The sequence below is a fragment of the Mesoplodon densirostris genome, chromosome 9 (genome assembly GCF_025265405.1).
Source record: "Mesoplodon densirostris isolate mMesDen1 chromosome 9, mMesDen1 primary haplotype, whole genome shotgun sequence".
Taxonomy (NCBI): Eukaryota; Metazoa; Chordata; class Mammalia; order Artiodactyla; family Ziphiidae; genus Mesoplodon; species Mesoplodon densirostris.
The window spans coordinates 57,236,342-57,252,325 of NC_082669.1; the positions used below are offsets into that span (position 1 = coordinate 57,236,342).

At 40.2% G+C, this 15,984-nt stretch overlaps 2 protein-coding genes across 2 annotated transcripts in view; one reads left to right on the forward strand and one right to left on the reverse strand.

Moving 5' to 3' along the window:
- Window positions 1-275: 275 nt before the first annotated feature.
- Window positions 276-6,958, reverse strand: RBM48 (RNA binding motif protein 48). Its single transcript, XM_060108125.1, has 5 exons — window positions 6,805-6,958; window positions 6,076-6,266; window positions 3,944-4,089; window positions 2,052-2,605; window positions 276-416 (listed from the first exon to the last, which is right to left on the reverse strand). Exons 1-5 carry the CDS (start codon window positions 6,913-6,915, stop codon window positions 330-332), a joined length of 1,089 nt encoding a protein of 362 aa, XP_059964108.1. The 5' UTR covers window positions 6,916-6,958; the 3' UTR covers window positions 276-329.
- Window positions 6,959-7,232: 274 nt separating this feature from the next.
- PEX1 (peroxisomal biogenesis factor 1) overlaps window positions 7,233-15,984 on the forward strand; it is a 70,383-nt gene continuing 61,631 nt past the window's right edge. Inside the window, exons 1-3 of the mRNA XM_060108460.1 lie at window positions 7,233-7,403; window positions 13,343-13,486; window positions 15,815-15,898. Coding sequence (XP_059964443.1) covers window positions 7,275-7,403; window positions 13,343-13,486; window positions 15,815-15,898 — 357 coding nt within the window. The 5' untranslated portion in view covers window positions 7,233-7,274. The remainder of the gene's footprint in view (window positions 7,404-13,342; window positions 13,487-15,814; window positions 15,899-15,984) is intronic.

Consider the following 15,984-nt stretch of genomic DNA (forward strand, 5'->3'; position numbering starts at 1 on the left):
TGGAAACCCAAACATTCAACATTCTAGACTCCACTGTGAGGAACAGCCACGGGCCCAGTTCTAGCCAATAAGATGTAACCAAAGTCACTGGGTGGAACTTCTGGAAAAGTTTTAGTTTTTTTAAGGGACATAATTGGCTGGCATGTATTTTGTCCATGATAAACTAATTTTAAAAGATGAAACTATATGAGACAAGTAGGTTGAATGAAATTGCAAAGAGGAGTGCATTAAAAAAAATACCATCAGTAAAATCTCTTTAAGAATTAAAATGACAGTCTAAAAATAAAAAATACATAGGCCTTTAAAAATGTTAGTTTACTGCAGACAATTTATATTCTTCTTCTTTGTTTTAAAGGATGACTTCCACGCACACCTTCCAGCTTGTCCTCTGGAGGCTTCGGCACAGATGAAATTACCTAGTTTAAAAAAAAGAGAACCACCAACACTATAATTTTTATAGTACAAGAGTAATCAACCATTAGAATAGGTAGGGTATACATCCAGTAGTTTAATCCTTGCCATCACATTTAAGGCAGTTAGCCCAAGTTCAAGGTGCAGCCTACGATCTAGGCACAGAGCAAAGTTTTCTATCCAAACATTGATGGAAGAAAAATTTCTAAAGCCATTTTAACAAGAAAGAAATTTTGAGGGGAGAAAAGTAAACATATGCTCTACTTTAACATTCCTTTATAGATCTGTTATTTTATGATGAAGTCACTTGTAATTTTATAAATACAGATAGATACCCTGGTTATGCATAACTTGAAACACTTACAATATCTGATATATTTAGAGACACTGAGGCTCCAGTGGGGATGGGGGATGAAAAATTTAAAGAAATAAGCAGAAAATGATAGAATCCTCAGTTTCTTAAGGAAAAATGAAATCAAATACATCAGAACAACGTAGACAGTATAAGTTAAAGCACAGTATGACAGTCTTCACTTAAAATGGAAAATTATTAGAAACTGTAGTAAACTGTATTTAGTGTTTCTCCTTTTTGTTGTTCTACTACTTCTATATCTAGGATTTGGACCTAACTCTTTTTTTCTGGAAAATACAGTCAGCTCTGGCTAAGATAGCTATGTATCTGTATCTATGTCTCAGTTTAGTTGTATCTGAAGGAAGGGTGCCAGTACAAGCAAAAAAATTTTTAAAGAGGCTTAAGCATAAAAATTGTGTCCATGGATTTTTATTATTATAAAACAGTTCCTCATCCTCAACTGGATAATTTTGAGGTTAAAAAAAGGTACATAAAAGAATCTACCTTAGCCTCTCTTAACTACATTGTAAAATATATGTACAACTATGTGAAAAGCACTTTCTGAACCTGAGTTCAAGTATAAGAGAATGGTCTTTCTCCAGCAGATTATGATTTCTGAAAGGCTTGCCCCACGATAAGGTATTTTTCAAACGCTAACTCAAATGTTAACTTGCTTTTATTTGTGCTTAGAAAATGGAAAATGGTTATGTAAATAACATTAAAAAATTGCTACCTAAGTAGAACAATCTAGCTCTAAACTATTTAAGAAATTTAAAATTAAAATTCAGACCTTAAGGCCTAATCTTTAGAAATCTCACCTTCTTTTATGGCTATCTGTATCAAAGAAGCAAAATAAGCATTTGAATTTTATGTAATTTGTAATTCTGAACTTGAGAAATAAATTGTAATAATTTTCCCTCAATGCAGTAGTTCTCTATGTTGGCTCATATTAGAACTATCTGGAGAGCTTTTAAAAAAGGGAGGGCCTGGGCTCCATTCTCACAGATTGATCTAACTGGCTAAAACTACTGCTTTTATATTTTCTACTTAGAGTGATATAAAATATGTTTAAAGCAAGGATTAAAGGTATCAAAGCAAATACATATCTGTGAGTCAAATTCAGTTATTGTACTTCAATAGAGAATTGTAGGAAACACATCTAAACGGTAAAAATGAAAAAAACAAGAATGATAATACTGTAGTTCCCAGAAATAAGTCTCCATTCAGTTGTTAGTCCTGTAACCAAATCGTCTCTTAAAACGTTTTTTTTTTTTTTAAATGATCTTACCTCTTTAAGTTTATTCCGAACTAAATTCGCTGTTGTATTCAACGAGTCATCATGCATGTCTACTTTCGGAATGTCTGGTAACTGAGGGCCAATCATAACCTCATTACTACTTGTGCTTGCTTCAAGAAGAGTTCCATGTTTACAATCATCTTCTCTTCTTCTTTTCCGCTCCTGCAGTTGTGTTGTCCTAGGCATAAATCTGTCAACTGCCTCTGAAGGAGTAATAGCCTTCTGTGCGCCAGGGAAGGCCAATGAATTTTTCAAAGTTTTCATCTGCATTTTCTGCAGAGAGTCATAGTGGTTACAATGCTCCAGTGTTTCATCATGGTTTCTACCATCCTGAGAGGAGTTTGATGCTCTGTCCACATGTTCTCCTGATGAACATGTACATTTGGGGGAGAAACAGCACAAAGGCAACTCACAAGAATAAGGAAGACAAAGATCTGAGTTCCCAGTAGATGTGTTCCAAGAGGCTGCAGGAAATCCAGAGGTCTTCGAATAGAAGTTCTGTCTAAAATCTTTTGTATCTTTATGCTTCTTTGTCATGTAATGATCTTTATATTAGAATTTAAAAGGTGAGAGAAAGGGAAACAGAAATGGTTCATTTATTGTTTTCATCATTCAGAAACATGTAATTTTAAAAAGAAACATTTCTTTAAGATGGTAATGAACGCTACCCTAAAAAATTTACTTGAGTAGGGAATACATTCACATGGTTTAAAAGCTAAAAAGGATATCTGTCCAATATGTCTTACCTTTCTTCCTCCCACTTACCCCTCTTTTTCTCCTGTAATACCCATTTCTCTGAACCTTTCTGCTTTCCAGTTAACTCTAAATCTTGTGGAGTATTTCCATGTCATTACATAGAAAACTTTTTATGGCTTCAAAGTATTTTACTGTATGAATGTATCATGCTGCTTAGTTTGTATTTGTAGCTTTTAAAGGAGACAATATGCTGGGTCCATATTTTATCATTTCTTTGGTCACACATACAGGTTTTCCTGAAGCTAGTTATTCACACAGGTTAAAGTTCAGCATCTACAACTGACCAGAGACTCCCAACAGCTCTTGCCAAAATTTCAGGTAGGTTTTCCACTTTATTTCTCTCTTCACACTGCCACATGCCCCTTACTCAATCAGCCATAAACTCATCATATTTGATAGCTGTTTGGACACTGTCTTGGTCTTTTAACCAAAGGGTGGAAATTTGGTCATTTGAGCCTCTGGAACTATTCAGATTTCAGACCACACACATTATCTTAGGCCAATTCTGACTGCTCTAGTTCTACAGTCCATGAGCCAGATCCTATGACTCCATTCTGTGCACTGGGAATTTGTGTCTAGGGCAACTTGGATGGGCATATTGGGCATCTGGCCAGCTGGTGTTCATCAAAAGTGGAACTCATCCACTTTTTGCAGTTGTAACTGGTCTGCACATCAGAGGTGTTTCTCACTGCCTTTTGGTCAAGCCTTAACTCCTCAGCATGGACACAGGCTTTTCAGGCTTTACTTCCTGTCTCCTTTTCTCTTCTCTCTCACTGAAGCTGTGTTGTGGTTATCATGTACTACTCACTGTTCCTTAAAATGCATGATGCTCATTTATTCCTCTGGCCCATCTTTCCATCTCTTCCTCTCCCCTTCTGAGTAATGTCTACTTACCCTTCAGAACTCAGCCACCTCTCTCATCCTTAGGAAGTCTTCCATGAAACAACAGTTCTCCCTTCCCAGCCCAGATTACACAGCATTCTGTAAAGAACCCTGTAGTTTACAGATACTGAAAATTGTGATCCTTTACTTGTCTGTCTTCTCACTAGACTGGGAACTCCATGATGATAAACCTAGCAAAATGCCTGACATATAGGAGGTGTTGTTTAGTAATAGGCTTTTCATACCTTTATTTTTAGTAGTTCTTGCCACATAAGCATTCCTCTCTTGTAATTTTTTTCTGGTTTCTTCAACTGTCTCAAATTCTGGAGCATAGCACACATGAAGCAATCCACCAAAGAAACTTTGTTCATCCATTTTTCTCTTGGCTATCCTAAACAGAAATACATATCATGGTTTACTAATCTAGATTTACTTAGGATGAAAGCTTAACTAGTATACAATACACTGATCTAAAGAGCAAAGTCCAGCTTTTGCTGTGTATATATATTCTATAGCTTGGGAATTAAGATGCTCTGCTTGTGGATGGTATTGACCCTACTGATCCACTGCATACCCTCTTAGAGCCTTTCCTCCCCTCTCCCAAGAGTCTTAATAGGTTTTAACTAAGTCATCCATACAAGCGAGATTCCCTTTAACCAATATAGGATCCAGCTTGTTGGTCTGAGGTACACAATCTGTGGTCATGAAATAGAGATTTTTCTCTGTGTTAAGTTAAATGGCCCTTGAGAGTTAGCTCATACCTAATTGAGCCTTTTCAGCACAATGTTTTCCTATAATGGGATTCATATGTAAGAAATTAGTTAAAAATAGTTATTGTAAACCTTCAATAATGGAGGAAATATTGAATATGTAGCAATCAGTGAGAAAATGAGAGGATGGTATTCATTCAACAAATACTTATTAAACATCTATGACTGGCCAGGAATTACTACAATAATTAAGTACTTCTGTGCCCAGGGAAAATGATAAGAAATATTCATTGAGATTTTACCACGTACCAGGCAGTGTCCTAAGTGCTTAAATGCTTCCCTTGAATTAACACTTTACAACAATCTTATGATGAAACTAAGGCCTGGGGAGATTTATAACTTGGCCATGCCCACATTGGTTTGTGGAGCTAGGATTCAAATCCAGATGTCACACTGCATGGTCTACTGTCCTAGGTGGTGTGGGAGATGTAAAAACTCCTTAGAATGAATGCACAATGAGAAAATATGCTTCCCTCACCATGAGGAGCTGGCAAGTTGGTTAGAGCAGTGAGATTATACATAAGAGCAACTGGACAACAATACATGACCCTGTCGACCCAAGTGTTATTTGTAGCACAGAAAAGAAAATAAGAATTTTAATAGCCACGGAAGGATGGGTCTTGGAGTGTATTAGTGACAAGAATAGGAATCAACATAAAAAGAGAGAAGGCATTTCACATTTCAGCCTTATTGGAGCAGAGACTTTATGTTACATATAGAAAGATAGAAAAGATGGGGTCAATTCACATAGGTGCATAACAAGAAACTCAACAGCTAATTTTTTAAAGATTTTTTTGATGTGAACCATTTTAAAAGTCTTTACTGACTTTGTTACAATATTGCTTGTTTTATGTTTTGTTTTGTTTTGTTTTGCGGTACGCGGGCCTCTCACTGTTGTGGCCTCTCCCGTTGCTGAGCACAGGCTCCGGACGTGCAGGCTCAGCGGCCATGGCTCACGGGCCCAGCCGCTCCATGGCATGCGGGATCTTCCCGGACCGGGGCACGAACCCGTGTCCCCTGCATCGGCAGGCGGACTCTCAACCACTGCGCCACCAGGGAAGGCCCTATGTTTTGGTTTTTTGGCTGCGAGGCATGTGGGATCCTAGCTCCCCGACCAGGGATCGAACCCGCACCCCCTGCACTGGAAGACGAAGTCTTAGTCGCTGGACAGCCAGGGAAGTCCCTCAACGACTAATGTTTATTGCATTCTGAACAGAAGGCATTTGCTAATCCCTTTACGTGGATTATCTCATTTCATCCTCACACAACTTCAATAAGTAGATCCTTTTACCATACGGATTTTACAGAATACGAAAACAGGTTTAATGGGGTTGAATAACTTGTCCAAGGTCACGATGTTAGTAAGCAGTGGAACCTAAAAACTTACTCCAAACCCAATCTTTAATCTACCACACTACACGACAGAAAATTGTTAAGTATGGGAATGACCTATGGACAGAGTTTTGGTAAAGCTAACACTTAAGAAAACTGGAGAAAAATAATAACGGCCATGTTAGGTTATTGGGTAATTCAGGAATGAATGAGAGAGGCCAAAATGATACCAATGGGAATGGAGAAAATGAGACACTGCTTAACTTGCATATTACCTTGCACTTTGTAAATTAAGAAATTTAATAAGATAAACTTCTGTAAAGTCTTCTGCTGGGTATTCGTCTAGAGCATTATACTGTTCAATTGCACCATACAGAGCAAATCGCTCAACTAATTCCTTCATCGCTCCCACTGCAGGAACTCCTTGTATTAATAAGTACCGAGATTCCAAATTGACTGTATATACCTAAAAGAAATGCAGACACATTAAATGTATTTCACAAATAAGCCTAAGACAAATCTGCTCCTATTTTAAAAAAAAGTTGAAAACAAGAACTATTCTGTTCAGAGGGTCTGCAAAAAATAAAGAATCAAAAATTTGCCCCTCTCTCTGCATAAAGAATTCACCCTACGTGTGAAGGCCTCTAGCTAAAGCACCTAACAGAGTACCTTCAATCGACACGTTTTCCAGAAGTTGGCTCGGTAGATACGACAGGAAAGAGTTAACATAGTCATTGAGCCTTACCATGTAATAAGGACTAGTGTAAACGCGGATGATACAATGACTAAAACACAGCCCTGTTTTCACGGAGCTGAGGTTCTAACAGTTTCCTAAAGAGGTCGCAAAAATATCTGGTACCTGAGTACCAGCGTTCCTCACACTCATCTCCAGTGAATGGATGTGACCGCAGCCTTTCAAGATTTTATTTACGTAGGCTAGGCATGTGAAGCTAGAGCTCACATAAAGCTACTGAGGACAGCGAATGAAACCAAAATCACTTTACCTTGACAGCGCGAGGCCGTCGCCCCTCCCGATACTTGGCCCGCGAGTCGCACACAGCCTTTTGGACGTGGTGGTCGAATACGCCCCCAAGCTCCCCGCCACTCGACGCCATCTTGCCGGTTTGGGCACTCGCAGAGACGACAACATCCGCCTCGTTGCCCTCATGGGTATCCAATAAGAGAGAGGGATGGGTCAAGGCGTGCCGAGATTGGCTGAAGAATCGACAGCGTCAGCCATCGTTTCCTGTGAGTGAGAATTCGGCGAATGAAGTGCCGCCCCCCTGCGGCGCGGCGGAGAGGCCCGGAGAGCCGGAGCAGGCTCGCATGCCCCTCCCGCTACAGACGCACGGCAGCGCTAGGGGCGGGGCTAGGGGCGGGGCCGATCGGTTTTATCCGGCTTCGACATCCTCGGCCTGCCGGTTGCGCCCGGGTCGGCTAGGGTGAGTGGCTGCGGGAACAGCGCTTGCGGACGATGTGGGGCAGCGGTCGCCTGGCGGGTGCTGGGGGTGACGGGGCGGTCGTGACCGTGGCCTTCACCAACGCTCGCGACTGCTTCCTCCATTTGCCGCGGCGCCTAGTGGCCCAGCTGCATCTGCTGCAGGTAACGCGCCTGCCCCGGACGGGATTCCCGGCCCCGAGTCGAGGCACCTGGTGGGCCGTCTGCGGTCGGCCGGGACCCAGGTCTGTTAGGGACGCAGCGGCCGCTCAGGCCTCTCCTGGCGGCGGGACGCGGGCTGCTTTCCCCGGGCCGCCGACCGGTTCAGAGGCCAAACTGTGGGCCGGTCTGGGCGGTCTTTGCAACCATACCACGTCTAGTGCAGCCCCGGGCCTTTGAGTTAACTTGCCGCATTCCAGGTCTTTTACTCGGTGAAACTGGGCTTTCAAACATCCTGCTATTCTGCCACTGCGTTCAACTATTCCTCACTCCAGGTTGGAAAAGCTTTTGAGAAGTCGGGTTTGTTTGTCTTTTGGGGTTTTGTTTTGTTTTTATAAATTTTATTTATTTATCTTTGGCTGTGTTGGGTCTTTGTTGCTGCGCACGGGTCTTCTCTAGTTGTGGCGAGCGGGGGCTACTCTTCATTGCGGTGCACGGGCTTCTCATTGTGGTGGCTTCTCTTGCAGAGCACGGGCTCTAGGCGCGCACGCTTCAGTAGTTGTGGCTCACGGGCTTAATTGCTCCGCGGCATGTGGGATCTTCCTGGACCAAGGCTCGAACCCGTGTTTCCTGCATTGGCAGGCGGATTCTTAACCACTGCGCCACCAGGGAAGTCCCTTGTTTCATTTTTAAAGAGTGTTTTTCCTACCAATGATTTTCAGGTGCCTGCACGGCTGTGGCCCGGGCCTCCAGAAGGAGGGGCAGCTTTGGTTTGTGGAGCCCCTGTAGGTTAACAGAGACTGAGCCCTGTGTCCCACGAGCGGGATAGGTTAATAAGATGAAGGTTCTTCCAGCGTCTCCGTTACTCGGACCACCTCTGAGGTGTGCTGGGAATGTGCAGTGGGATTATGCATATTTGGACGTATGTAGTTAGGATTACTTGAACCTCTGCTTTCAGTTGCCGTCTGAACATTGTGATTGTGGTAGTTCATAGCTCTAACCACATCCCTACTTTCATTATTTTAAAATAGAGGCACCTGGTCTACGAGTTTGAGTGTGTTTCTGGGGGCAAAAGGATAGAATATTCGAAATCTTTGAAAATCCTGGATGCCTAGTACCCCACTACTGGCTTATCCTTGCAGGAAATATTTAAGAGTTTGCAATAATTTCAAATATCCCACCTTTCCATTTTAGTAACTACTTTTCTAGATTATATTTGCCCCGTCTTTCAAGGCATGTTAATTTCAACAGATCCTGCCATTATTTCTTTTACCATAAAGTAGGTAGTCTCTTGGCCCTGATGAGCTCCCTTCATGGCAGGAGATGAGTTAGTTATGTCACCAAATCCCAGGTAGGTCCTGCCTGCCCTGTGCTCTCAGTCAGCTTTGATGGAAATTGTCCACAGTGCCTTCAAATCTCCACCTAATGAGTTTATAGGAAACACTCCCCACCTAATGAGTTTATAGGAAACACTCCCCACCTAATGAGTTTATAGGATTGCTTCCTTACAGTAGCTCTAAAATGTGGATGCTGTGTTACGTTCATCACTATTTAAGAATTTCGTGGTCTTGATATATTTTTAAGATTTTTAGCCTTCAATAAGTATTCATAAGCATTAATTCATAGATATATTTTTGAAACTTAAATCCCTTTAGCCTTGGAGCGAACTGTTGTTTCTGTCCAGCCTATATCGGCAGAATAGGCCAACTTTTCTCCCCAATTAGAAAAGTAATACATGTTTTATAGGAAATTTGGAAAGCATGGAAAATTATAAACAAGAAAATAAAGTTACCCATAATCCCCAAACCTAAAGATAACTAATATTAACAGTTAGAATCAAATCTTCTAGTTTTGTTTCTAATCTCTATTTTTAATAGAAATGGAGTCCTACACACACCCTTATATGTAGTTTTGTATTCGGATATTTTCCCTTAGTGTTATAATAAGTGTTTTATTTTGTTAAAAGGTAATTGTCATTTTTAGTGGCTAATTAGTACTCTGTCATAAGTTTGCCATAATTTAATTGTTCACTGTGATGGAATGTTTATATTGTATTCAATTTTTAGACATTAAAAGTGATACTGTAATTATATTTCAATAAAAGTTAAAAATAACATATCTTTGTTGTATAATATATAATAAAACATTGTTTTATTTTCTGGTTATTTAGGACAGGCTCCCAGAAGTATTGAGTTAGAGGGCATAGATAATTGTTAAAGTAGAAAGTCATGAGTTGGGAGTTAATAGGTTGAATTATTTTACTTCAGCTGAAGCATTGAATACATAATACAGATAATACTGTAATGGGTAAAGAGTCAGAATGATGATTTTCTGGCCTGTGTCAGATTTACCTTTTTTCTTTCAGTTTTGAGATATAATTGGCATACAGCCCTGTGTAAGTTTAAGGTGTACAGCATAATGATTTGACTTACATGCATCATGAAATGATGAGCACAATGTTTAGTGAACATCCATCATCTCATACAGATAAAAAATTATAGAAGTAGAAAAAAATGTTTTCCTTGTGATGAGAACTCAGTGTTTACTCTCAACAAGTTTCATATATATTAATGCAACAGTGTTAATTGTATTTATCATGTTGCAAAAGGCTTTAAAAATACGGATGTTCTGGTTCTTCCTCAGTCCTACTGAATCAGAATCTTGAGGAGTGGGCTTCAGGCATCTGTAGTTTTAGAAATATCTTAAGGCTACTTGGATGCACAAAAAGTTGAGACCCGCTGTTCTAGAATCACAGAATGTTGATGGTGAAAGAGACCTTAGGTATCTAGGTCGTTTCTGTACTTTCATGCATGAGGAAGCTGGCCAGTCCATTTCCATGCAGTTAATTCGCCCTCGACTGTAACTCACCTGCATCATCAGCACTCGCCTCCTCGCTGTTTCTTCCATAACCCAGCTCCTTCCCACTTCTGCACTCTTACTCAAGCTATTCTTCCCTAAAGCATTTTTCCTCATTCCATGCTTTTAAAAACAGCATAATTCTACCTCCTCCACGTAGTTTCAGATTCTCTGTTGCCCACATTTGTCTCCTTTTCAAAACTTCACTGCAGTGTTTATGTGACACAGCTCACTTGTTATATTCTGTTTGTGTTTTTTTTTGTTTTTTTTTTTTGGTACGCGGGCCTCTCACTGCCGTGGCCTCTCCCGTCGCGGAGCACAGGCTCCAGATGCGCAGGCTCAGCGGCCATGGCTCACGGGCCCAGCCGCCCCGCGGCATGTGGGATCTTCCCGGACCGGGGCACGAACCCGCGTCCCCTGCATCGGCAGGCGGACTCTCAACCACTGCGCCACCAGGGAAGCCCTGTTCGTGTTTTTTTTTTTTTGCGGTATGCGGGCCTCTCACTGTTGTGGCCTCCCCCGTTGCGGAGCACAGGCTCCGGACGCGCAGGCTCCGGACGCGCAGGCTCAGCGGCCATGGCTCACGGGCCCAGCCGCTCCGCGGCATATGGGATCCTCCCAGACCGGGGCACGAACCCGTATCCCCTGCATTGGCAGGCGGACTCTCAACCACTTGCGCCACCAGGGAGGCCCTTGTTCGTGTTTTAAGTATTGTCTTCTTTTGTTTATCCAAGTCCTGTTTCAGGACTGGGTACCCAGAGGATCCTTTAACTCAGGATTTCTTAACCTTGGCACTATTGACATTTTAGGCTGGGAAATTTCCTGTTGTGGGGGACTGTCCTGGGTATTGTAGGATATTTAACAGCATCTTTGGCCTCTACCCAGTAGATGCCAGCAACATCCCTCCTCCCGGTTGTGACCAAAAATATCTGGAGACATTGTCAGATGTCTCCTGGGGGAGAAAATCACCCTCAGTTGAGAATCACTACTGTACTCTGTTACTTTGTCTGCATTACTGAAATGGTAAAGGATTCATATCCACACTGAGAGCAACCAAATGAACCTAAATCACCCTCCAGAAATAGCCATTTTGTCATTTCCTTTGTGTTACCCAGGCTTGGACCTGGCCGATCCTAAGGCACTGCAATCTATGGTTTCACCCAGCAATTCCCTTCAAGTGATATGGATACCATGGGTTTGGGCAAAAGCAGGTCAGTCATTTGTTGATTAGACTGAACTCCTGGAAAAGGGGCTCCTTTCTCTCTAGGCTGTCCTTTTCTTCTCTCTGCCTGAGGGCCCAGGGGCTCTGTGGTCCAAGTGAATGATTTTTGATGTAAAAATGAACTCAGAACATTAGTCTGCAAAGTTTACTGAATCTAACTGAACATATATTATGACTTTATGGGGCTGATTACTACCTTTTGACCAAATGAATAATTGAAGTATTTTTCATATTTAATGAAGTTGATTTTTCCCTTTTCCAGGGAGTTGGTGGGTTCTCCTTTTTGATATTTCAGGGCATATTTCATATTTCCTTATTTAACATCTGTGGTTTTAAAAGCTTCTTCATATGAACTAGGGGAATTGATCTGCATTATATGTCAATGACTGATGAAACCCTGTAGAAAGTTTTTGGGGGATTGGTCACTTTGACTCTTATTATCTCGGCTCACATAGTTACAGCTGACCTAGTAACTTTGGACTTTGACTCCAAATCTGAGTCTCTTTCTACTGTATCACATTGTTCTCAGTGGAAAGATTTTGTCAGCCAGAGTGGTGGAACTGTCCTGTAAAGAATTGTAAGAAGAACTTCCCTGGTGGCACAGTGGTTAAGAATCTGCCTGCCAATGCAGGGACACGGGTTCGAGCCCTGGTCCGGGAAGATCCCACATGCCACGGTGCAACTAAGCCCGTGAGCCACAACTACTGAACTTGCACTCTAGAGCCCGTGAGCCACAACTACTGAAGCCCATGCCCTAGAGCCCATGCTCCGCAGCAAGAGAAGCCACTGCAATGAGAGGCCCGCTCACCACAATGAAGAGTAGCCCCCGCTTACCACAACTAGAGAAAGCCTTTGCGCAGCAACGAAGACCCAATGCAGCCAAAAATAAATAAATTTTAAAAAATATAAATTTATTTAAAAAAAAAGGATTAGCCAGAAATAGACTAACATGGTTGATGTTCACATGGGAATATCAGTAATTCCTTTTTTCCCTTCCAGGTTTATATATTTCCCAAGGTTTCTTTATAGGTTTGTAATTTTTAAATCATAGAAAACATTTTTTAATCCTTAAGCACAGACATACATATTTTATATAATTGCTCTTAAGAAGAATAAATTTTATACTTTGCTTTTTTTACTTATGTTTCCATAGTTCAAGACTTTTAAAAATTATTATTTAAGAAGCTGCGTAATATAAAATTTCTGGAATGTACATAAGAAGCTATTAACAGTAATTACCTCTGGGAACAGGGACCAGCCCTCACATTTTATGCTTTTATACTTTTTGTGCTTTTACCATGTATTACTCTTCTAATAAATAAATACTATTACATTTTTATTGATTACATGTTTCTATTTATTGACTTATACTTTACTAAAATGGTAAATTTACAGCTTATTTAGTAATTTCCATGTTGCTAGACATATAAGACAGTTCTAACTTTTTTTTTTTCATAGAAGAGTCCTAAGTTTTCACATAGAAAATACTGAAGAGATATGTTCTGATGTAGTTTTTTTCTTCTTTGAATCATTAATTCTAAATAAGTAAGTAAGGTCAAAGGCTATGTAAGTTCATTGGCTACCTGTTGCCATTGTAAATTCTGGAATGGTTGAATCAATTTATAATGCCATCATAAGAATGTAAGGGTATCGGTTTCACCCATAGCATCACCATCATTGGGTACTGGAAAAGATTATAGCTTTTAAAATGCTGTGACAAATGTGGATATAACAGAGTGCTATCAACTATAGAACTCTTTTTGTGTGTGTGGATTGCAATAATAGTTTATCTTTTATGTGAATCCAGAGAAGCATGTAAAAACTTTCAAAACTTTTCTCCCCCATTTCTTATTTTATGAATAAATAGAATCAAGCTATAGAAGTAGCCTGGAGTCACGAGCCTGCATTCTTGAGCTGGGTGGAAGGCAGACATTTTAGTGATCAAGGTGAAAATGTGGCTGAAATTAGCAGACAAGTTGGTCAGAAACTTGGACTTTCAGATGGGGAACAGGTAAGCACAAAATGTGATGACAGTGACTTTCTTCTGATGTCACATAATACAGCAATAGAAATAAAAGTTCAGATATATTTTTTAAGGCGGTAAGATGACACCTAACTTGTGTGCTACTATAACCAATCCAGGATGTTCAAGTTGACTATAACTGTTGTTAAGTCACTATCTACCATATACTCCATTAAGTCATTAGCTAGTAGTCTCCCATGGTCCCTAGTTGATTTTGTATTCTACTGTTTTACTCACTTTCCAGGTTTCTTAATTTTGTTTTTGTGCAATTTTTTTTGCTATATGAATTAATGAGTTTTACTTATTTTTGAACTTCATTTTATTTGTTTCTGACAGATTTTCTAACCTTCCAGGGTCATACTTGATTTTTAAAAATCTGTCCTACAAGAGGGTTATTATTTTTCCAGTTTCATCTTGCCTGTGAATTTCATGTGCTTAGATTGTAAACTCTAAAGCTTAAGGACTCATGTTTCTCTTCATTTTATCATATTCACCAGTTTATGGTTTTAACTGTTTTAAACTGCAGAAGTAATACATATTCAGTACAAATGTTTTACAGTTGAAAGTAGAACATGTTTTTCCCTTTCTCTAACCCCAGCCTCAGAAAGATTGTGTACTGTGGGATCTCATTAGACCTTCAGGATTTAAAGAATGAGATCATACATATTTTCTGCAATTTTTTCCCCTGCAAACTATATCAGAGATCCTTTCCACATATTACAGACAATATACATTGAACATGTCTGTATATGTATGAAGTGAAATAAATATTAAAAATTGAATTGCCAAGTCTAGGGCACTGCACATTTAAAAATTTGATAGATGGGGCTAAATTGCTTTCTATTACCAGTTTCTCACAAGAATACTGAAGAATGTCACATCTTTTTTTTTTTTTTGTGGTACGCGGGCCTCTCACTGTTGTGGCCTCTCCCGCGGCAGAGCACAGGCTCCAGACGCGCAGGCTCAGCGGCCATGGCTCACGGGCCCAGCTGCTCCACGGCATGTGGGATCTTCCCGGACCGGGGCACGAACCTGCGTCCCCTGCATCGGCAGGTGGACTCTCAACCACTGTGCCACCAGGGAAGCCCAACATCTTTTTAACTTGTTTTGAACACAGACTAATTTTTTTCATGCATGTTTCTGATAATGAGAATAGGCCACTGATGAGAAATCCATAGGCCTAGCACTAGTCTTTTGCTTACCTTAAATTTTTGCTAGAATCTTAAAACTTTAGCAGCTTAGTGACCTTAGAAATCACTAACTTTGGTGCCTTGCTCTGCAAGCCTAAGGAGATGGACTCTTTTGCCCAGGATTGCATAGCAAGTTATAGTTCTGCTCTCTGAGTATATGGTACTTCCCTATGGGAAACATCAACTTCCTATTCCTGATGTTGATGTCTTTATCAGCACCCTGAACAGTCCTGCTTGTTTTTAATTCCCATTTGCTTCAAAGTGAACTTCTATCCGATTTTCTGCACATTCTCTGTATTGTAACACCACCACTAAGGCAGTGTCTCGCAAACAATCATTGATAGGAACAGAAAGTGGACTGGCTTGGCCAGGATGATAGCTTCTTGTTTTGTGCTTCCTCAGAGTCACCCCTTTCAAATAGGGTATACGGGAGGTACTGAGGGAAATAACTGAGGAACAGGTGAGGCACTTGGGGAAAGTCTGCTCCAATCCACAAAAGGCAGAGAAGGAGCATTTAATACTCAGTGGCTTTGGATTTTACTCCTCTAATCCCCAGAAATGCCCATAGAAGAGGAAAGAAAGTAAGAGGGTGAATTCCAAATTCTTGAGAGACACCAGGATTTCCTGTGTATCTATAGACTAGAATGAGGGGATATTTGTTTTGCTATACCTTTTAGCTGTGCATGATTATGCTTCTAAATAATTGGTTCTGATCTCTATTTCAGTGTGTTTTTTACTTTTTCAGAAGCAGCATGGCTTGGAGTTAGTTATAAAACTAAATTGCAGAACTGCTAGAAATAATAGTATTTATATACAAGATCAAGCCATGACTTCATGACATCATTGTTTTTTCTTGCATTTTTCAACTTATATTTCTTTTCTTTAAATGACTATCTTTATATTATTTTTTAAAACTTATATTGTGCTAGAACGTATTTTCCTTTATTTTATAATTGGTTGTGAAATAATTTTTTCTAAAATGCTAAGTATATCAGGGCCTACCTAAGGACTACACACAAACACACACACACACAAAATTAATTACGTAGCTAAAGAGAGAACTTCTTATTTTCTAGGGCTATAAAAAAGGCTTTTAATAGTAGTTTTGTACTTTAATTTTTTCCAGGTGTTTCTCAAGCCTTGTTCCCATGTGGTGTCTTGTCAACAAGTTGAGGTGGAACCCCTCTCAGCAGATGACTGGGAGATACTGGTAAAGAAAACAAAATAAGAACTATCCCAGTTTAAGGTTAAACTACTTCAAAATATCAGTGTCTTTTTTTTTTAATTAAAGTATAG